The sequence below is a fragment of the Aethalodelphis obliquidens genome, unplaced genomic scaffold (assembly GCF_003676395.1).
Source record: "Aethalodelphis obliquidens isolate GAN/ISIS:26980383/991018 unplaced genomic scaffold, ASM367639v1 scaffold31, whole genome shotgun sequence".
Classification (NCBI taxonomy): Eukaryota; Metazoa; Chordata; class Mammalia; order Artiodactyla; family Delphinidae; genus Aethalodelphis; species Aethalodelphis obliquidens.
Genome location: NW_020837975.1, coordinates 13,398,027 through 13,420,712, shown reverse-complemented (window position 1 = coordinate 13,420,712; position 22,686 = coordinate 13,398,027). Strand labels below are relative to the sequence as shown.

The window sequence follows — 22,686 nt, the reverse complement described above, 5'->3', positions numbered from 1 at the left end:
TTTTTAAGATTCTTTTCCCATATAGGTCATTACAGCATATTGAGTAGACTTCCCTATGCTATATACAGTAGGCCTTAATTAGTTACCTATTTTATATGTGTATATGTCTCTATCTCCCAATTTATCCCTGCCCCTCACAATGTTCTATACCTTGATTGTGAATCTACACATGACAAAATTGCATAGAACTACACACACACACACACACACACACACGAAATGGTGGAATCTGAATAAGCCCTGTGGATTGTACCAATGTCGTTTTCCTGGCTTTGGTATTATACTACAGTTATTCAAGATGCTACCAGTGAAGGAACTGGGTGAAGGGTACATGGGACCTTCCTGAACATTTTTTTTTTGGGCAACATCCTCAATCTATAATTACCTCAAAAAAAACTTTAAAAAGTCTATCAGATGCATAACAACATATTTACAGATTACATGACATAGCTCTTAGATTTGTTTTAAAATATACTCTAGGAATAAAAAATAAAAGAAAAAAGTAGAAGAAATAGATGAAACAGAAAAGATGTTGATAGGTGTTGAAGTTGGGTGAAGAATACATAGGGAAAGTATATATACTTTCCTCCCTAGTTTTGTGTTTGCAGACTTCCCAAATAAAAAAAGTTTTAGACAGTTGAAAAGGGTACTCTGTCCAACATAAGGGCTAAGCCTTACTTATTGGTATACAGCTTTACTCACTGCTATAACATTTGCATACAAATTAAGTTCAAAGCTTATAATTCTGTTTCATTTACAAAGTTTTTATTATGACCTTTTATTAAGAGCTCATAAATCACATGCTTAATCTGGTTCTGTTGACTACTTTTTCCCTCCATGATTCCCCCAAAGTTATAAAAAATAAAAACTTATAAATATCCATTGAGGATTATGCACAGTTTTTACACGATAGTCAGGTCAATGTTTCAGGTTGTCCGACCATCTCCCAGTGTCTCATGCAGAACTGAATTACAGCAGCAAGGCCTCTGAAATCTCAACAGCAGAAAGGGAAATTCTTTTCCAAATCCCACCTCATCCCTTAGTGTTACAGCACTCAACAGGTGCTTGTTTGGGACAGTAGCAGGAGGAATTGCTGGGATGACTGCTCCCGGGAGCAGGTGAGAACAGCAAGCCGGGAAAGTTTCAGCCCTGGCTCAAACCTGGAGCTATATTTAAACTCAACAGGCCAAGAATCACCAAGAGCCAACTGACAAGCTCAGAGGGGGTCAGCAGAGGCCCGATCTGACTACTTTCAACTGGAGGAGTTTCAGGTCACTACAAACCGGAAAAACTCTTATTTGGTGCAGAGCTGGGGAATCCGATTTTCTCACTCAGTGTCCTCTCTTCAGGTGCTGACGAGCAGCACTTTCCTTCCAGCCAGTGGGATGAAATGCTGAGAGAACAGTGAGGCCAGAGGAGCGTGGAGCCTGCTGTCAAGTCAACAGGGTTTTCGAGTTTTCAAATTCACCAAGAGGACGGAAGGTTAAGAGATGACTGTGGAAGCCGAGTATCAGAAGAGCTCAGTATGGACCTTAGGACACTGACCCAGGATTCTCCTCCTTTACCCTGTGTTAACCTCCAGGTGTCACTGGCATTTCTCTTCCTCCAAATTGGTTTTAAAACCTCTTCCTTTGGAGAACAGTCAAAAGGTACCAGCTTGCCCAGCATCTTTCTTTTTTGGTTTGTAGGGCACATCAAGGATAAAGAGGCAAAGAGGATGGACAGATTCAGACCTGCAGGCTCTTCTTGGCCCACTTCTGCCATAAGGTGGGCACGTGGCCTTCCATCCATGCCAACTTCCAGCAGACCGAACAGGTTTCTCAACTTTCAGAACATGAGGCTAAGCCCGGCCTTCAAAATCTCATCCCCGCCACCTCCCACCCCCCAGCAAATCCTTTTCCTACTGCATAAAACCAGTGATTCCTCCATCAAATCACAGCGTAATATATCCACTGATGTAGGCTCTTGTCAAAGAAAATCTCTTTTCCCAGGATGGGGCAGAGCTTGGTTGTTCCCAAGCACATGGTCCACAGAGGGACAGTAAATGATAAACCCCTCAGGAGAGGGTGCTGCCCTGCTTTAGGGAGCTTTCATCAGATGCCGATGAGAGTCAGTACTGCCTTTCATTCTACTCCACACGCATCTGCTTATGCCTCCTGACTCCTGCCGGCCCCAGACTGAGGCTGCGACGGGTGGGCCTCCTGTTTCCAACATGTTAAAGGAGGGAAAGTCACCTTCGATCAGCTCTACGGGGCACGTGGAGCCCAGATGAGGTGAGAAGTAAGGAGGTTCTAGGATGATAAAATAGGCGCCACAAACTGTCAGTCAATAAAAGGGGTCAAGATATCCTGAAGTACAAACTAAGCAAAGTCTTTCCGGCAGTGAGCAAAGCAGGCAAAGAGACCTTTCTTTCCTGCCACCTTCCCCGGTCTCCCAGGTTTCAAGGAATCAAGTTCCATGACTATAAACGAAGTCACTGGCTGCTCCTGTGCCCCACGGTATGGCCCGGCTGATTTAAAAAGCCTCATTGTTACCATCGTATCTTCGTCAACCCAAACATCCAGTGAAAACAGGTAATCTTAATAGAGAGTTTGCTATTAAAATCATGCCCGGTCACACCCTAGAGCCTCGGCTTGTCCCCGAGGCGGCCACCCTCTTCTTCCCTCGAGTGGCTTTAACTCCCCAAGGAGGGTGGCATCCGCGTCTCTCTACAAGGCAGGCTTCCTTCTCAGCTCATGAGAGGGACCTAGAAAGAAGAGGAATCCATGCAGCCCGCCTGGTGGGGGCCCCAGCTGCTCTCCTTCTTGCGGGGGAACAACTGCTGGGCTGTGAGGGTTGGTCCCTGGGCTGCAGGATGCTCAACCTCCATGCAACAAAAGGTACATGCGGGAGATGAGGACGGACAGGAAAGGGGAAAACATTCCCCTCTCACCAGAGTAGCTCTCCCCAAGGTTCAGAACCACCGGTGAGCCTCTCTTTTCTGCCAAGGAGCAGAGAAGGCCACCGCGGTTGGCCAGGGAGGCCTCTCTGCACCCTGGCCTCCAACTCACTTCTTCCTGCGGATCTTGGGTTTCTTCACAGGCCGCAGATAGGGGTTATCGATGATGTTCTCCTCCCCGTTCCGGCTCCCCGACAAGGAAGGGTTCTGCTGCAGGACAGAGGTGTTCTCCTTCTCGGCTCCAGAATCATCCTTTGAGCAAAAGCCGAAATAAAGCAAAATACCAAATGGCATAAGGAAAGAGATCATGCCCACGGTAAGAACTACTGTTAGCATCCCTTTCGTTGAGAAATTAGAAGCCCAAGCACCACCTTTTGGCTAATGTGCCTCTCTCTGCCCCAGACGAAAAGAGGCCAGGCAGCGGCTGCTATCAGAGGAAGGCGAGAGCACCAGCTTTGACACAGTGGAACACAGAACACCAGACCCTGAACCTCTTCAGAGGCAGGGACAGGACTTACAAGGAACAGAGAACTGGGAGGGGCAGAGTCAGGGGCTACAATTTACACGCTTCAGGGAGGAAGCCCAGCCTGTGCGGAGTCAAAGAAAAAGAGAAGTGGCTCCCGATGCCCGGCAGGACTGAGAGGTACAGGACTGAACAAATCATGTGCACAGGGCACCCCCGGACCAAAACTCACGTAAATCATAATCAGTTTTCCCGCAAATTCTCAAATATCTGGTACTTGCAACATGGTACAAATGATCATATCCCAGCAGAGGCCAGAAACTGCTCAAGCCCTGCGAGCTCCCATGAGGGCAAAGCAGCACGTGCGGGCACCCACACAGGAACATCATCCCAAACCTCCACCTGCAGCCCCGGGATCAGGCCTTTTGCTGTGCGTTTTTTGAGGAAAGTGATTTTGGAGAAAAGCTTGTAAGTTTGAATATATTCAATATGATCTCAGTTAAACAGTTTTTAAAAAAATCACAATGGGATATAGACATAGAAAACAGTAATATGTTGAAGTTTTACAAACGGCTTCTGGAAATATGGGTGATTGATTCTCCTTTCCTTTTTTACACTCTCTTCTATTTTCCAAGTTCTTTAAAATGAGCAGAAGCTGCAGGCGAAGGGGATAAAAATCACACGAAGCAGCTCAGGCCCAAGGGGCTATAAGGGACCAGAAGCAGCTGGTTGGGCTGCGCCCCCTGGTGACAGACCAGTGGTTCTGTCACTGGGATTCCCGTTCTGTAACTTGAGGCAGAAGAGGACTTGACCTCAACCAGGAGATTATGCTGTCAGAAGACAGCGGGACAGTGGACAGATGGAAGGCTCTCCCATAGGGACCACTGGCCTAGGACGGCGGCGCCAGTCTGGGCTCAACGAGACTAAAGAAAGCAATGACTTTGAGGTTCGGCTGTGTGCCCTCTCACTGCCCATCAGCCCTGTTCTCCCCAGAGGCCCAGTTCATCCAGGGCCCCTGTGCCTTCCCTCTCCAACACCCAGTCCAGTGGCACCAGAGTCACTGTGGACCTCCCGGAGGCTCTCTTGAAAGCGAGTACCCCAAGATCAGCCTGGCTGGCTCGTGCCAGACTAGGTGCCGGACACAACGTCTGACCACACCCAGACCTGCCTTGGATACCAGGCTCTGACCTTTCTGAAGTTCTTAACAGCTCGGTTTAGTAGCTCACCCCTACCTCCCTCCTCTCATCTCTCTACAGGAAACGCCCAACCTTCAAAGTTACTGGAAGTTCAACTGTGCCTTAAGTGCTTCCTGAGATGATTAGGGTGGAGGGGACCCAGTCAGGGGTGCCCTGGGATCACTGCTGGAGGCTCCTCCCACTCAGCTCGCTATGCCTCATGAGGCCAGGACTTGGGGCACGAGTCATGGGACAACAGGCTTCTCTACGCCCAAGGAGAGCTTCTGGAAATGCCACTTTCTTTGCTGTCTTTGGGGACAGGGAGCCTTGAGATGGGGAGGGACAGGAGGAGTAGACAAAAGAAGTAAAGTACTAAAACGACTGAGATTTGTAAAAACAGGTGGGAGTAGAAAGGTCTGTCAGGAGCGACCTGGGCCGGGAAAGGCCAGACTCAGGGCACGCTCCTCATGCACCCCCCTCATGCACCCCATGCGCCCTGGGTGACTGCATCCAGCCTCACAGCTTCTACCACCACTTCCACAGCAGCATCCCCCACTTGAACCTCCCCAGCCCTCACATCTCCCTTGACCTCCAGGCCTGCACGGCCACTGTCGCTCAACCACCCGCCATCTCCACGTGGCGGGCAAGCAGGCATCTCAAATTCAACGTGCCTAAAACTAAACCACGAGCACAAACAGCTTCTCCCACTGTCTTCCCGTCCTGTCCTCCCAGCTGTCCAAGTCCAAAACTCTGCAGTCACTCCTGCTTGCTTTCTTTCTCTGGCATCCCACAGCCAATCTGTTAGGAAAACTTCTTGGCCTTATCTTCCAAATACAGGCAGAATCTGACCACTTCCACTATCTCTTCCGCGACCCACCTGGTAGGACCTACCAGTGTCTCTTACCCAGATGGACAACAGCCTCCTAACTGGTTTCCCGCCACAGTCCCTCCTCTGCCTGTCCCATTCTCACCAGCGCAGCCAGTGCTCCTTGGAGAAGTTCAGACCTGCCTCTCCTCTGCTCCACACCCTCCCAGGACTCCCACTTCATCCAATGAAAAGACAGTTCTTAAAACTGCTCACAAGGCCTCGCCTGATCTAACCTCTCCCTCCCCTCCCCCGGCCCCACCTTCCTCAGTCACACCTCTACTCTCCTTTGTGCTATTCCCCAGGGCCTTTGCACTGGCTGTTCCCTTTCCAGGGCACTCTTCCCCAGAGATCCACATGGCTCACTCCCTCACCTCCTTCAAGACTCTGCTCAGACGTCACCTTCTCTGTGATGTGTACCCTGAGCACCCTATTTAAAACTGAAACCTCCACCCTTTACCCTGGATCCTCCCCTACTCAGTTTTCCCCCCGTAGCACTTTCATCTTTTACATACTATATAGTGATGCATTTATGTATTACGTCTATGGTCATTCCCCCACTGCCAACACACGGGCTCCCAAGATGCAGCTGTTGTCTTTGTTCTGGTCACTGGTGTGTCCCAAGCACTCAGAACAGTATCTGGCACTTACCAGGTACTAAACAAATACTTGCTGAGGACATGAATGGTACATTGTTCAGAAAAGAGTAAAAGTTGAGACACTGGGATTGCCTGCAGAAGGTAGCTCGTTGAAATGTATGAGACAAGAATCCTCCGATACACCAATTAAAAATGAAGAGCCCTGGGACTTCCCCGGCGGTCCAGTGGTTAAGACTCCACGCTTCCACTGCCGAGGGCGCAGGTTTGATCCTTGGTCAGGGAACTAAGATCCCACGTGCTGCGCAGCGTGGCCAATAAATAAATAAACAAAATGAATAGCCCCTTCATGTTCCTAGATGGAGTAACCAGAACCAAGTTAAACAAAGTAACTACCTAGCAACAGTCCTTGACAGCTGTGACCTTGATAGATAAAAGAACAATTTAAAACACCAGTTATTGAACTTCCCGTAACAATGTCTGTAAATGCTAATGACAGAAAACAACGTAAACATCCACAGGGGACTGGCTCACTAAGTCCACACAATGCAACAGGAGGAAGCTATGCGGAGGGATGAAGCAGCTCCTCACATACAGCGTGCAACGACCACGGAGATATCGCCACAAAGAAAGCAAGCAAGGGGAAAGAACTGTTTGTGCTTAAAATAACAATTAAAAAACATCTCTAGAAGGATTCACAAGAGACTGGTGACACTGGTTGCTTTGTAGGAGGGAAAATGGATGACAGGGAACAAGGACAGGTGAAAGACTGTCACCATACATCTTTTCGTACATTCTGAGTCTTAAACATGATTGTATTTGCCAGTCCAACGAAATAACAAGCCCAACTGACTGTCATAAATTGTTGCTGGAATCCTTTTCCTGAAGTCTTTTTATTTATTTATTTTGTACAGAAGAGCATGTGGTCATACAGCAGGGGCAGGGGGAGGGGGGCAGTGGGTACCATGAGCGGCCATGTGCCAGGCACCTGATACGGATGAGCTCGTTTTATCTCAGGCTCCTCACTTCCCCTTGATTCCTACTCCTATTTGCATTTGTGAGGAAACATACTCAGATGCTGGGTCATGAGCTGGAAAGTACCCTGGTCTGGATCTGGGGCCAGGCCAGTCTGACTCTGAGGCTCAGATCTTTCTACTCTTCCTGTCTGGCTTGGCCTCAGGCAGTTCCTGGCATCCTTTCAGCCTCGGTTCACTCACCGCCATGACCTCACCTATGTCATTACATTACCCGGAGTTTTAGATAACACATCTGCAAGCCCTTTAGCTGCTTTGTACTTATAAAGGGACAGTGATGTTTGTTTAGAAGACTCCGCCTTCTCATGAGGTGAACCTCATCTTAGTCCGTGCCACAATCACCACATCTCAGACCAAATTAACTGAGTCCAAAACAGAAGTGTAGAATAACAGAGCTCCTCTGCTCTATGCAGAGCCATGGGCTCCCAGCCCTAATTCTGAAAGGAATAATTCAACATTAAAGAAATGTGTGTTCAGGCACGGGAGACCTTCAGCAAATACTAGAGTCAGCACTGGCACTCTGCACCTGCATCCTGGGGCCTCACACCTCAGAGAACACGAGGAACCCTCAGTCCAGCTACAATCACTGAGCCATCCCTTGCTTAAAAGCCAGGGCCAACCTTAAAGGATGGATGAACATGGTAACCTGACTCTTAGGGTCCTGGAAGCTTTAAAGGCATCAGAGCTTCAGCAGGTCTGTGACTCTACTTGGCACTTTCTCCCCTGATGCATGAACAAGAGTGGGTCTTATCCCCTTACTTGCCGAGTACAATACAGCGTAACCAGAAAAGAACACCCACCAGTTTCAACGAGCACACCTCCCCGCCGACCTTTGGCTCTGTGCCCACACATTTTATCTCCTATCCTGGCTCTGAAATGTCCACAATAAGGCTAACCCCTCCTTTTGGGCACTAAATCCCATGCCCTCTCCCTTACCAAAGATCATCATTCCAAAATGTTTCTTTCTCTCCTGCATCAACTTTACCAGATCATTTTCATCAGCATACAAACATCCTGTTATTTCTTTTATTTTAAAAAACAAATAAGGGACATCCCTGGCAGTCCGGTGGTGAGGACTCCACGTTTCCACCGTGGGGGGTCCACGTTTGATGCCTGGTTGGGGAACTAAGATCCCCCAAGCTGCAAGGTGCGGCTGAAAAAATCAATACATAAAATTTAAAAATAAAGATAAAAAACAAAACACCTCTCTGACCTCCTTAATTCTTCCCCTTTAGTTACCGCTCCATTTTCTCTCCTTCCCTTCACAGCAGAATTCCTTGAAACCATGGTCTACATTAATGGAACTTTCTGTGATGATTTAACTGTTCATATCTGTGCTGCCCAGTGGGTAGCCACGAGCCACAGGTGGCCACTGAAATGTGGCTGGTGTGACCAAGGAACTGAATTTTTTTGTTTTATTTAATTTACATCAATTTAGACTTAAATAGCCACATGTGGCTACCGGCCACTGTAACGGACAACACAAGTCCACACTCACCGACTCCAGTTCCTCTCTTCTCTTTCTCTTTGAATTCACTTGCTCTCATTCTTCCTGAAATTGCCATTGTCAAGGTCACAAACTGCATGCCCGTTGCCAAATCTAATGGGCAACATCTCAGTCCTCAGATGACTGGAACTAACTGCAGCTTCAGACACAGCTGATCACCCTCTTCTCCCTGAAACACTTTCTTCCCCTGGCCTCCGGGATGCCGCAGCCCCCCCACACACACCCCCTCCCCGGTTCCACCACCTTTCCCGCTGTGCCTTCTCCATCTTCTTGGCTGGTTCCTCATCTCCTCACCCTCTGAACAGCGCAGAGCCCCAGGGCTCAGTCCTGGCACCTCTTCTCTATTTTATCCTCACTCGCTCCCTAGGCACTCACCTGGTCTCGTGGTTTAAACACTATCTACACGCCGAGGACTCCCAGGTTTGCATCTCCTGAGCCCAAAAGCTCCTTGAACTCCAATGCGCCTATCCACCTTCCTACCTGACCCCACCACCCGTATGTCTAATAAGCATCTCAAACTTATGTCGTGTAAACCTCTGCTCCTGGCTTCCCCCCTACACCTGTTCCACCCAACCGTCTCGCCTGTCTTGGCTGAGGGAACTTCCATCTTGCCTGTTGTTCAGGAAAAAAACCCTTGCATTTATCTTTGACTCTCTTTCTCTCACATCCACTCCATCAGTCGCTTCTGCTCTGAAAATAATCTAGAATCTGACCAAATAATCTACCTGTGTCTTCACCTCTACCACCATCTCTCAGTTTCTTGCACCAGCCTCCCGACCGGTCTGCTTCTGCCCTCACCCTCTGTAGTCCACCCTCGACCCAGCAACCTCACCGATCCCGAGACCCTCCTCTGCTCAGTATGTCCAGGGGCTCCCATCGTACTGACAAGAAGCCCAAGTGCTTAGGTACCGTTAAGACCTGACTTCCCCAGGAGCTCTCTGACCTCGTCCCCTGCTCTCCTCCCCCCATTCTGCTCATGCCACACTGGCCACCCTGATGGCCTTGCCATTCCTCAGCACAACAGCACCCACCTCAGGGCCTTCGCATCTGCTGTTCCCTCTGTGGGGAACGCTCTACTCCCAGATACGTGCGAGCCTTGTTCCCTTCAGGTCTTTACTCACCTGTCACCTTCTCAGTCACCCAATCTAATACCACATCCCCCAGGCCCGTACCTACTCCCATCTCCTAATTTCTCACTTTTCCTTAGCTCCTTTAGGGAAGGACATTTTGTCTATCTTGCCTCCTGCTAATTCCCTAGCACCTGGCACCTGCCTGACTCTGGCAGGTGCTCATTCAATATTTGTTGAATGAATGAATGGATCCCCAGGACACAGACTTATCCCTCGAGCTAGAGATCGTGCCGCAATTGGATCACCGCAGGCCCATCATGCAAGTCCCTAACATGGGGCCAGAGACCTGAGGTAGGTCCTGTCCAATCCGCAGGGTGATAGGCAGAGAGCAGCACGGGCTACTGCGGGGGGCGTGCTGAAGCGGGCAGAAGGCAGGACCCACCGTGTTGATGTGAAGAGGGAGGTTCTCTGTGTCTGTCTGCTCGTCCTGCTCCGAGGAATCCGTCTCCTCCATTTGTTGCATCTCCAGCTCAGACGGAAGAAGAGCAGTCAGGTAGGGGATGGTGAAAGGCCTGGCAGCAATCACTGGGGGATTGGAAGAGAGGCCGAGAGCCTTATGACAGATCAGCGAGCAGCAGCGAGTGACAGTGATGGCTAACACGCTCGAGCGCTTAGCACAGGCCAGGCAGTGTCCTACAGGCTTTACGTGTTATCTTTAATTCTCGCCTCCACCCTATTAAGTAAGTACAATTACCAACCCCATTTTACAGATGGGGAACCTGAGGGCCGGAGAGGTTACGTGACCTCCTCAAGCACACCGGAAGTGGTGCAGTGGGATTTGAACTCGGGCAATATGACTGCACAGCCTACTTTTACCAAGTACCACTAAAATCAGAGAGAACTGGGGCTGAATCCTAGCAAAGCATCAGCTTAGTGATCTTATACCCAAGGTCAGTTAGCCCCCAGCCTCATTACTAGAGCAGGGATATGGGTCCCTTCAACCTGAAGGACTCAGGTCCCGACAGCGGACTTGAGAACTCTCTGCGTGGAAGTATATCCACTGAGCTAGCGGGCACTTCAGGTACATGAGTGACCCAATTCCGCCAAAAAGCACCGAGGCTGAGTAGGCGAAATCATTAAATAAATAAATAAATAAAAAGTAAGCAAGTAAACAAATAAGTAAGTAAGTAAATAAATAAATAATAAAAAGAAAGTCTCTGTGCACACTTCCATGGTAGAATGTCATTATCAGGAGACACTCTAAGATTATTTTTAGCATGGCTCAGATGTGGAGTTCTGCAGACAGAAAAGAGCTAGGTTTGAATGCTATCCACTCTCCGTGTGACCTTGGGCAAATTACTTCATTTCTCTTCTCTCTAAGCCTTGGCTCCTGGAATGGTGGAAGTAACAGTTCCTAACTCAGAGGCTCACTCGAGGAGTTCATGAGATAACGTAGGGAAGGTGAGTAGCACAGTGTCTGGACTTGATAACTTAGCCGCTGTGGTTCCGGGGCAAGGCACACAGCGAGAATCCAACAGGAGCTTGCTGACTGAATGAATCATCTAAACCAATCTCCCTCACTCCCCTTTGGAAACACTGAGGCCTGTGGAGAGGAAGACACTTGGTCACACAGTGAAACGATAGTGCTGAGATGAGAAATTATATGGTGAGTCCTGTGAGAGGACGTAGTGAAGGCAAAGCCTGGCAGAGGTTCTTTAACTGTCCTGCCCCCTGCCACCAGGGTCCTTCTACCACCAGGGCTACCCCTTCTGCTAAATGAGCCTCTCTGATGCCTGGGGCTCAGTCACCCTCGAGGTAACCTCAACTCAATGCACTTCAAGTGCCCAATCCCAACAGAGGCCATTACTGTTTTGGAGTCATCAGTTAGGGACAGGCCCTTAAGACCTAGAAAAAGAAGCCAGAAATGAAGAACAAGTTCCACAAGACAAGGACAAAGCTTATTCGTTTTTTCCAATGACACTGAGAGAGAGGGAAGATGGGGCGATGATCTCAAAGGACAAGCCAGGGTCCACAGAGGGGAGACACTCACAGGGAAACGTGCTGACGTCATCTTTGAAAAGACTCTGGGTCTCGCCGGTCTTGGCCATAAAACGGGTGAGTGCCCGCTCCACGTCTCGTCTCTGGGACGCGGCCTTCTCCCGCAGGACCTGATAGTCCGACACAGGCTCACGGTACGTCTAAAGGGAGAACAGCAAAGACACTAGAGAAATACCAATGACTACACTGCCCTCCTCGGGTTCCTGCCTTGCTGTTGCTCTGTCCTCCCACCCTTTAAATGACCCCTACCGTCACTGAGAGCAGAGATCCCCAAGGGCAGAGGAAGGGCAGAAAGAAACAATATAACTATGATTAACATTTACTTTGAATCTTAAAAGTTAAGAAATATACAAACATTTACATTTACGTGATCCCGGGCCTTCATTTAGCTCCAGCAACAGCTGGACTCAGGCATAAGAGACACATCCTGAAGGGAGAGTGGCAATTCTCAGCCCCACACACCTGCCGGGGAAGCCCTGCCAGGGAAGCCCTGCCAGGGACCACCCAGGGGCCCTCAGTGTAACATGACAACAGAACATTCTGACATGTTTAAGTCTTCCCAAGATGAAGAATTTAACAGGATTCTGAACACGCTGGTTAAAAACATTAAAATGCAAGATCTTACAATTATTTTTAAGATAACCGTTTGACATTTAAAAAGTTGGAAATTTAATAGGAAAATTTTAACATAAGTCTTCAAATAATTGGTAGATGAGAATGAAAAAAATTAGTTTTATGATTTATTAAGGGCAGCCTAAGATCCCACCTATCTTTGTACTGTACCTTTTTCAACTATGAGAGCTGTTAAAGTATCAAAATAAACTGAACTTAGCACCAGACCTCCTACTTCGTATTCCACCAGGTATTAAACCAAGATTTCAAAAAATACAAAAGCTGAGGCTATAATGTGGCTGCCACTAAAAAGGAGCACCAGTTTCCTGAACCTTTAATAAGGGTCAGATGATCTTTCAACGTACATTGTTTTAGTACTGTGTTACATTATAACATTCACGTAAATGAGCAAACAAATACTGAAGCATGTGCTTAATACTGTACTGACAGAATATGCTACAAAAGAGTTAGAGACTGCCCCCTAAAAAAAAGACGTGTGGAAGGCCTAACCCCCAGGACCCCAGAATATGATCTCATTTGGAAATAGGGTCATTGCAAGATGTAATCAGTTAACATGAGGTTATATGAGTAGGGTGGTAAGAATCCGATATGACTGGTGTCCTTGTAAGAAATGGCCACGTGAAGACGGAGATACAGAGAGAGGGCCGTGTGAAGAGGAAGACTGGAGTGACGCACCTACAAGCCAAGGGGCGCCACGAACTGCCTAGAAGCCACCTGAGGCTGGGCGAAGGTTTCACAGGGAGCCTGCCGACACCTTGATTTTGGACTTCTAGCCTCTGGAACTACAAGATAATACACTTCTGTTGTTCTCAGGCACCGAGTTTGTGGCACTTTACAGCAGCCCTAGGACACTAATACAGAAAATCCTGGTCAAGAGCAATGGCTGCGTTGCAATGGTGGCTGACCACCTGCTCCTTTGCCCCTGAGGTGTGGAAAAATCTCCTGGAGGACTTGCCCCAACCCTGCATCGTGGCCGTATTTGCACCGGGACGCAGTGTGGAGGTGGGGACACAGGAAGCGAGTAGAAGAGCCTCTGGGGACTCCTATGCACACTGTACCTTCCCAAAGGAAGGTGAAATCGCTAGGAGGCAAATTGGAACACGGAGGACATGTTCGGAGGACATCTGAACTAAGGAGGACAACTAGACTTGTCCCACACAGACCCAGAGCTCACAGTTATGATAAGTTCCATTTCATATTACCAAGTTTTATTTTTTGTCTTTTTTGTGGGGGCCACACCATGCAGCTTGTGGGATCTTAGTTCCCAGACCAGGGATTGAACCCAGGCCCTCAGCAGTGAAAGCACGGAGTCCTAACCACTGGACTGCCAGGGAATTCCCCCAAGTATGTTTTAAGTAACTCTTTCCCTGATTTCAAAAATAACTCTTACCTATTATGGAAAATTTGGGAAACCCAGAAAAGCACACACAAAACAACAGTTACCTATAATCCCACCAAGAATTACTACCAGCATTTTGTGGAATGTATCTCTTCTCTACGTGGCTAGGTTCCTCTGTGGGACAGGCGAAACGGTGCCACTTTCAGTTCATTTATTAACTATATTTTCGCCAGCAAACTGGAGAAGATAATTCTCCTTTGCCAAATTGTTTTCCAGTGAGGAACGACATTGTGAGTTCTGAACTACCCGGTGACCAACAAACTTCTGGACTCCAGCCTGACAGCCAGGAAAATGGAGTCTGCTTTTGCGTCAGTCACAGCCCCCAGGGTGGCCTTGTCACTCACCGGAGTTTTGATGTAGGTGTGGGGGTCGGGGAACTCGGGAAAATGGCTGGGGATGTGTGGCGGGTGGGGCCGGTTCTGTCCTGCAGTGAGGGCCTTGGGGGTCACCGGCTGATTGGTCACTGGAGCTGCAACAGAGTCACCGGCGGTTACTCTTCCACCCAAGGCCTCGCGTCTCTACCCACACCCTCCTTTTCTCAAAGTAAATCCTGGACCTCAATGTTCTATGCGACAGGCACTTTGTAATTCTACCAATAAAAGGCCTCTAATGGCCTGAGGACCTGAAAAGGTACCTCCGCCCCCCAACAACGCCCGGCACGGCGTGACCTGGGGTGACATTCCCATCTACAACAATCCTGACTGCATGCCTCTTAGGGCGGTGAGTGCGGGGCTGAGACAAGCTAACTACATAAAGAGCAGGCTGAGGACCTAAGGAAGTTAGGTGGGCTGCTAACTCCTTTCAAGAACCCAGGTAACAAAGACAGACACGGAGCCAAGGTAAGTTAAGCGAGGGCCAACGAGAGCAAGAGGGGTTGAAAATGGCACCTTTCACTGCCACTTTGAGAGGAGCATCTTAAAGTGATGTCAGCTGGGCTTCCCTGGTGGTGCAGTGGTTAAGAATCCACCTGCCAATGCAGGGGACGCAGGTTCTATCCCTGGTCCGGGAAGATACCACATGCCGCGAAGCAACTAAGCCCAGGCACCACAACTACTGAGCCTGCACTCTAGAGCCCGTGAGCCACAATGACTGAGCTGTGTCATGCTGCAACTATTGAAGCCTGCGCGCGCGTAGAACCCGTGCTCCGCAGCAAGAGAAGCCACCGCAATGAGAAGCCCGTGCACCACAACGAAGAGTAGCCCCCGCTCGCCGCAACTAGAGAAAGCCCATGCACAGTAACAAAGACCCAACACAGCAAAAAAGGAAAAGATGCCAGCCTGAAAGGAGTGATGGAAAAAGAAATCTAGTGAATTCTCCCGAGGTCCTGCAAACCCAAACTAGTTACTCCAATCAACTCAGTTTATGGCACTCAGTGTATCTAAGGCAGAGATCATCAGACTTTTTGTATAAAGGGACAGGAGGTAAATATTTTAGGTTTTGCAAGCTGTGCAGCCTGTCACAACTACTTAACTCTGCCATTATTGCATGAAAACAACCATAGATAATAAGTAAACATGGCTGTGTACCAACAAAAGTTTATTTACAAAACAGGAGGTGGACCACGTTAGGCCTATAGGCCATAGTTTACTGACCCTAGATCTAAGGAAGAACAAGCATTCTCACATTTTTCAAGTAGCATCGAGATGGTTTACCTTTCTGGTGACTGAACTTCACATCCTAATCTGACTAGCCCAAATAACGATTACATGGTAGGTAGCCCCAAATAATGGAAGGGAGCCTGCAACGAGGCAGTAGCTACACACCAATCCCTGCCCTAGTCAACCAATTCATTCCACCAGCATTAACTGAGCACTCCTGAGTACCTCAGTTCAGAGTCACTTACGGGCAGTGATGACCATCCTCTGAGACCGTTTTGCATAAGCAGGGAGAGTGTCCACATTGAAACCTAAGAAACAGGAGAACAAAAATCACTGCCCAGACCACTGGATACTGAACATGGAAGGGGAAGTAATACTGTGGTGGAATAGGTTAAACTCCCAACACAAGAGCTTTGCTGCCACTCAGAAGAAGCTCCAGCAGAATCCCCGAAGAGGGAGTTAGGAGGCCTCTTAAAGGGGTTCAGAGGAACCCTCTTTTGATAACTCTCTCAAGCTAAAAGCAAACCAGGAGACTCATGAGGGGATTTAAGAATGCTCAGCAGAGGGGGCTGCCTCCTGGGGACTCCTCTCTCTCTCTCTCTCATGCCTCCAACTCAGCTGCACTGAAGAAATGGAAACTGGAGGTGTACTCACCCATCTCGACAAGTGTGACCACAATATCTGACAGTGTGGGCTGCGTCCTGGCTGTGTGCTCACAGTAAGACTTGGCACTCCTCCCAATTTCTGAAATGTCTAGGAAAGGATCAAAGGCAGAAAGTCTTACTCTTAGTTCCCAAACAGTTAAACACAGAATTGCCATATGAGCCAGCAATTCCACTCCTAGATATCCACCCAAGTGAAGGGAAAACAGGGACTCAAACAGAGTGCATGATGTTCATAGCAGCACTACTTGTGCATCCATGTTCATAGCAGCACTATTCACAGTAGACAAAAGGTAGAAATAACCCAGTGTCCATCCACAGATGAATGGATACATAAAATGTGGTCTATCCATATAATTGAATATTATTCAGCCTTCAAAAGGAATGACATTCTGATACAAGCTACAACATGAATAAATGTTGAAAACATCATGCTAATGAAATAAGCCAGACAGTCAAATATTTTAAGATTCCACTTATATGAGGTATCTAGAAAAAGAAAATTCAGGGCTTCCCTGGTGGTGCAGTGGTTGAGAATCTGCCTGCTAATGCAGGGGACACGTGTTCAAGCCCTGGTCTGGGAAGATCCCACATGCCGCGGAGCAACTGGGCCCGTGAGCCACAACTACTGAGCCTGCGCATCTGGAGCCTGTGCTCCGCAACAGGAGAGGCCACGACAGTGAGAGCCCCGCACACCGCGATGTAGAGTGGCCCCCGCTTGCTGCAACTAGAGAAAGCCCTCGCACAGAAACAAAGACCCAACGCAGCTAAATAAATAAAATTTATTAAAAAAAAAATTCATAGAGACAAAAAAATTGATTAGGGGTTACCAGGAGTTGGGAGGAACAAGGAATGGGGAGTTACTGTTTATGGATACAGTTTCTGTTTAGAATGATGAAAAAGTTCTGGAAATGGATAATGCTGATGGTTGTACAACATTGTGAGTATATTTAACACTACTGAATTGTACACTGAAAAATAATTAAAATGGTAATTTTATGATATGTACGTTGTGCCACCACACACACAAAAAGGTCTTATTATCTGGTTGTCAAGTTTTTGTTTCTTCTGCCTGAAGCTGAACCTCTTTTCAGCCATGCTAAACTCCTTCAGGGGAAAGGGGAAGCATGAAGCTGGGCTCCATGAGTGGGTTTCAGAGGTGGATGGGCAGCTCCAGGAAAATTCTGAAATTGTGAATTTTACATACAAAAGAGACTTTTTCTGGGATGGGTCCACAGGTCAAAACCATTTTCATAATAAAATGAGACATCCTTTGACTTTTTTAGTCTCGTTCTCTCATGCAGTTTTCCGGAGGCTATGTCACCTATGATGACATCATGGCTCTGCTGGATAATGGAATGTGTGCTTGTGCATTCTTATGTTTTAAAATGTTCTCAGTTTTATTTTCTAATGTGACAAAAATCTCTATATATAGAGCCCATGTATACAAAATTCCTTGGGGTCCTCAATATTTAAGAGTCTAATGGGGTTTGAGATGGCTGCTTTAGGAAAACATTTGGTATCTTGAAGTTCCAAACATCAGCTGCAGAGCGTCACCTCAACCCAGATGACAGCCTTCCTGGGGCAGCCCACATCTAATGACTGATCAAGACCAGACTACAAAGGCAGGGCTTTGGGGGACTGATGTCAGATACTCTGATGGGCAATAGTTGCTCCAGAGCACCCCACTGAGTTGGCCAATTCTTTGTTTGGCCTGTACTGCAGCTCAACTTCTCTCTCTGCCTAAACCTTTCTCTCACTTCCATTCATAGGGTTGATTCCGCCCTCAAACACCTTAAACACCCACAACCCTCATTCCATCCTCCCCTCCCCTCCAAAGGCCCAAAGAGGGAAATACAGTGTACATGCACAAGCCTATGTGAGACCGTTCCAGGCTCCTAAACCTCAAGATACTTCCTTTTAAAAGGGTGTTTTTTTCTTTTTTCCGTTTTCTAAAACTTATTCACCCTCACTCTTTGTATCACATAATATAACATTTGATTATATAATGTGCAGCATCTATTTCACGGGAATTAATCCTGACTCTCCAATGAAACTGTAAGTTCTTTGAGCATAGAGAACAAACAGCAATAATAACAGCACCTGCAAGTCATCGAGAGCTTACAACGTTCCCAGCTTTGACTGTTTTACATATACATCTCACTTATACTCAAAACTCCAGGAGGTACAAATTATTATTCCTTTTCACAAAGGAGGCAGTTGAGGTTCAGGAGGTTGAGTGGTTAACCCAAGCTATTAGGTGGCAGAGTGATGACCTACACCCAGGTCTATCTGATTCTAAAGCCTGTAAGTCACTTAACAATGTTCTTCTTTTTCTTAAATTCTCTCTAACACTATCACAATGCAGGACACAGAACAGATGTTTGGTTGACTCGAGGAAGGCCTATTGTTTCCTGGTACTTACAGCTCTGCAGCATCTCTGTCAATGTTTCCACAGATGCTTTCTCAGCACTCTCAAACCCTGCCTCTGTCAGCAGGGAGCTCACAACCACTTGCAGGGTTCGCCTTCGGGCCAGATGGTAGTTATCAGCAGGGTTAGTGGACTGTTTACTTCCTGATCTCTGTGAATCAGCAGCCCAGAAAGAGAAAACGTTTTCATCCAGAGGACAAGGATGCAATCACAGAGTTCACATACTGCCAACGGCAAGCAAAGGTTCTTTTGCTAAATACTTATTTATTAGTGCTTAATAAGATGTGGTAGTCCCTGATGTTTAGACTTACAGCTCTTGGCCAAATGAGTAATAACTGAGCACCCCGGGAGCTCTAAATTCGGAGACAGCCTTTCTGCCTACCTAATACTTACAATTCCAATAACAAAACGGCTGTTTTCTACTTTCTATTTTAGCAGATTATCAGAATATATAGCTGAAGAAACACGCACGATGGGATTGAACTCATATCCATCTCCCAGAAAAAAAGTGACCTCTCTCTTGTTCCTTCCACCTCCACACCACTTTGCTAACGAGGAAAATTAAAACAACAAACAACACATGATGCTAAGTAGAGGACCTACAAGTAGGAAGTATTTTGAAACGGGAATCCCTCCCAACTTTGGCGAGCCAATAAGAAGGCGAAAGCGGCCTCGTTGCACCAATCAGGAGGTGTTCCGGGCTCCCAACCCCCAACAGAGAACGGGCCAATCAGTATACAAGTCCACCAACTCAGAAGGCAACCGCCGAGTCTCGAGAAGGGGGTCACGTACGACCTGAAAGACCCTCCTCCACTCAGAGCTCATGGTGGGGCTGGATTTCTGGGTATAAGATTGTAGCCCAGGCTAGGGGAAAGTTACAGAATGCCCCGACTCTCTCGGCTTCGGCCTCGCGCCTCCCGCCCTTACCGTTCCGGAGCTGCCAGCCCCGGCAGTGGCCGCCGCGTCGGCCATCTTGCTCTGGCGTAATGGGCATGAGCGCAGGGCAGGATGGGGCTTGTAGTCACCGGGCGGGGAGGAGCGGCTAGGGGGCGGGGCGACATGCGCCCCTCTGGGCTTTCTTAGGCCCAGCGGGGTCGGGAGGGTGTGTTGGGTGACCCCGCTCACTTGGCCTTCTGTGAGCGGTGCGTTCAGTAAGCCCCGGAAGTGGCCAGGAAAATGAGCTCTCGGTTTTACACCTATTTTGAAATGAAGTCGCTTTTCGTAAAAAGCACATCCCTGGAATACTCCAAAGATGCCTGATAGCAACCTCTGCCTGGGTCCCGCTGGGTCCCCATCATTTACTCTCTAGGGGAGGGGTCTGAGATTCTGTATTCTTAAAACCTCCAGGTGATTCTTCTGAGCGGGAAATTTGAGGAAACCTTGTTTTGTGCCGGCGGCCCCTCAGCCCACTTGGAACTAGATCCCAACAGCCACCCAATCCAGGTGTTCCAACGCATCCCGCTGCCTTCTCGCCGTGTATTAATCCGTAGGTATTTGCCGGGCGAGCCGGGAAGCGCCGGCGGCAAGAGGCTGTCCCTTGCCCGCCTTATTCCCAGGCCGTTGCGTCAACGTGGTGCATGTGGTTTTCTGCGGTTCACTCGCGGGTCAGCCTCTCCGGATGGGAGTCCTTCGTGCACCACGCCTCATTCGTCTCCGTTTGCGGGTGTCTGGCAGGACGCAGAAGCTGGGTTTGAATCCCAGCACTCGGCAGCTGTGGGATTTCGGGCACATTACCTAATCTCACTGTGCCTCGGTTTCGTCTTTTGCGAAACTGGGATGGGATGGATAGCAGGGGGTAAAATGAGCTAATACACTCAAAGGGTCTATCACTGTGCAGACGGAGAGTAAGAGGTCAAGAAGCAGCGCCTAATGTTATTTATTTCCTGAGAGGCGAGTGGATGAGTGGAAAACGCTCACAGGCAGATGTCTGGAAAACTGCGCCGCGCCTGCCCGCGGGGCGCACCTGCGGCTGGGGGGCACCTCCGCCCCTCACCGGGGGAACGTGCAGCGGGATGTGCGGGCTGGGGTCGCTGCGCAGGCTGAGCCGCCGGGAGGAGTCGGGGCCCAAACCTTAGCTGAGCGGAGCACCCAGCCCCTTTGTCTCCCCCGCCCCCTCTTCCCCACTTCCTGCCCAGCTTTAAACTCGGGATTGGCGGCGCGGCGGCGACTTTGTAAACACGCCGCGCCTGCGGCGGTGGAAACTGGTTCTGTTTGGGCGCCTGGGGGAGGGGTGCACGCCCCTCGCCGTGGCTGGAGGTGGCGACCCCCTCCCCATGTCCCCAAAGACAGAAGCGAGAGGCGGCGGGAGAGAGTGTGTGCAGCCACAGTCGGTGCTCCGGGGGGCTCACCTGCCGAGGAGGTAGGCTCGAGGGCTGGAGAAGCCAAGACAGATGGGTGTCAGCGTCTGCCCTCTTCGCTGGGGCCTCCAAGCTGAGGCTGGACACCTGGGCGGGGGGGTCTGAGGTGCGGGGGTTAAGGAGGTCATGGTGTCCTCATCACCTCCCGGTTGTCTCTCAAAGCTCGGGTCAGTTTCTTTCTGAGTTGCACGTGGCTGAAGGGCGGGGAAGCCCCCCAAAGCCTTGAGCTTTCTCTGTGTCTGCACAGCCACCCTCCAAGCTGATCTGGAAGCCCAGTGACCTCACTGGGCTGTTGTCATTCTTCATACCTCAGAGATGGGGTGGGAGGCGGAAGGAGGGCAGAAGACGTGTGGGCAGGGAGCCTTGGGGTCATCCTGCCAGCCAGGGCCGAGGGAGGAGGCCAGAGGACAGGACTGGAAAGAGGGACCTCTCAGTGGCGGTCCCTCTGGTGTCTGATGGGTACGCAATTGACGGCCTTACCCTCTTCTGTGTGTTTTAATGTGTCAACAAGAGGAGTAACTGAAGAAATTGGTTGCTGTTACTGAGGGAGCCTTAATGTATTCATGTGCAAACATTGACTGAGCACCTACTGTGTGTGGGATTGGATGGGATGCTGAGCGTGCAGTGATGTTATTCATCCACAGTGATCTCCCCTGAGTCATAGAACAACAGAGACGAAGTGTCCCGTTGGGGTGGCTGGGAAGGCTTCAGAGAGAAGAGGACATTTGAGTTGGTTCTGAATGATGAATAGTCACCAGGCAGAGAAGTGGGGGGGAGTCTTTGTGGGAACTTACTCATTCTGCAGAGCTGGACTGAACCCTGACTGTGGTGTTGGGAGTTGGGAAACAATAGGGACCCAGAAACAGCTCTTGCTCTCTTTAACCCACTGTCTAGACCTGAAGAAGAGATAAGAATGAACTGGATGAATTCAGGGAAAGGCATGTTTCTGGGCTGGTCCCCAAGACCCCAGAAATTCCCAGCTAGGTGCAGCTGGGAGAGTCTACCCCAGGGTGATGGAACAGTCATACAATCCTGGGGCACCACCCCCCATCCCTGGTTGCTAGGACTGTTTCTTCTAACAAATCCTTGCTCTCTGCCCCCCCACCTCAATTCTCTTTGGAACTAGACATGAGTGAAAAGAACTGGATCTACCATTGCTTTCCTGAAGATTCTTCTGCTCTTTCAATTCCCAGGCTCATTTGAGAGATGGCTGACACGGTGAATTCTTTCACCACCTGTTTGCTGTGGCTGCACTGTCTGCACAGGCTAAATATTGGGGATATAATGGCAAACAAGTCAGAGCTTCTGCTCCCCTGGAATTTAGGAGCAAAAGCATATCTGAGAATTCCAGCAGGATCCGTCCTTGAGACCATGATCTCCATGATCCCAAGTGTCTTTTCTTTCCCATTTTCTTCCTTCAAAGGTTCAGAATACTAGCTAAGGCTTATATAGCACTGTCAGGTACTCTTCTAAATGTTTTAGGTGTAATGTCTCATTTAATCCTCCTAACAGTTCTATGAGGTAAGCACTAGGCTTATCTCCATCTTATAGATGAGGAAACTCAGGCATGGAGGAGATAATTTTCCTAAAGAGGACAGGGTTGGGATTTAAACCCGGGTCACTTGACTTGGGAGACCTTGTTCTTAACCATTTGGCTAGCCTGCCTCCTTGACTGACCACATGGAATGTGCCCTTGAGCCAGGGGCTTAGGAGTTTCCAAAAGGGAGGCTATGGTCCTGTGTCTCAGGGAGATACAGAGGAGAGCAATCTGTTAGCTGAGTGTGGGCACTGGTGCTGTTTACAGGGAGCCCCAGCAGGCCTGGAGTTGTGGAGACTACACAGAGCTGGTATCCTTTCCTAATGGCCGTGTGTGTGTGTGTGTGTGTGTGTGTGTGTGTGT

General features: G+C 48.9%; 2 protein-coding genes across 5 annotated transcripts in view; one reads left to right on the top strand and one right to left on the bottom strand.

Moving 5' to 3' along the window:
• Nucleotides 1-753: 753 nt before the first annotated feature.
• Nucleotides 754-19,464, bottom strand: TAF8 (TATA-box binding protein associated factor 8). 3 transcript variants are annotated; one of them, XM_027127219.1, is made up of 9 exons: nt 19,357-19,464; nt 18,424-18,580; nt 15,991-16,089; nt 15,582-15,644; nt 14,083-14,207; nt 11,699-11,846; nt 10,091-10,233; nt 3,051-3,190; nt 754-2,291 (listed from the first exon to the last, which is right to left on the bottom strand). In XM_027127219.1, exons 1-9 carry the CDS (start codon nt 19,399-19,401, stop codon nt 2,231-2,233), a joined length of 981 nt encoding a protein of 326 aa, XP_026983020.1. In that variant the 5' UTR covers nt 19,402-19,464; the 3' UTR covers nt 754-2,230. The 3 variants fall into 3 exon arrangements, with proteins under 3 accessions (XP_026983020.1, XP_026983021.1, XP_026983023.1); XM_027127220.1 differs by having other exon boundaries at nt 754-2,746; nt 19,357-19,404; XM_027127222.1 differs by having other exon boundaries at nt 754-3,190; nt 19,357-19,401.
• Nucleotides 19,465-20,611: 1,147 nt separating this feature from the next.
• CCND3 (cyclin D3) overlaps nt 20,612-22,686 on the top strand; it is an 81,351-nt gene continuing 79,276 nt past the window's right edge. Inside the window, exon 1 of one of the 2 annotated variants that reach the window (XM_027127224.1) lies at nt 20,612-20,788. The gene's annotated coding sequence lies outside the window, so the exon portion shown is untranslated. The remainder of the gene's footprint in view (nt 20,789-22,686) is intronic. The other variant, XM_027127225.1, reaches the window with a different exon arrangement.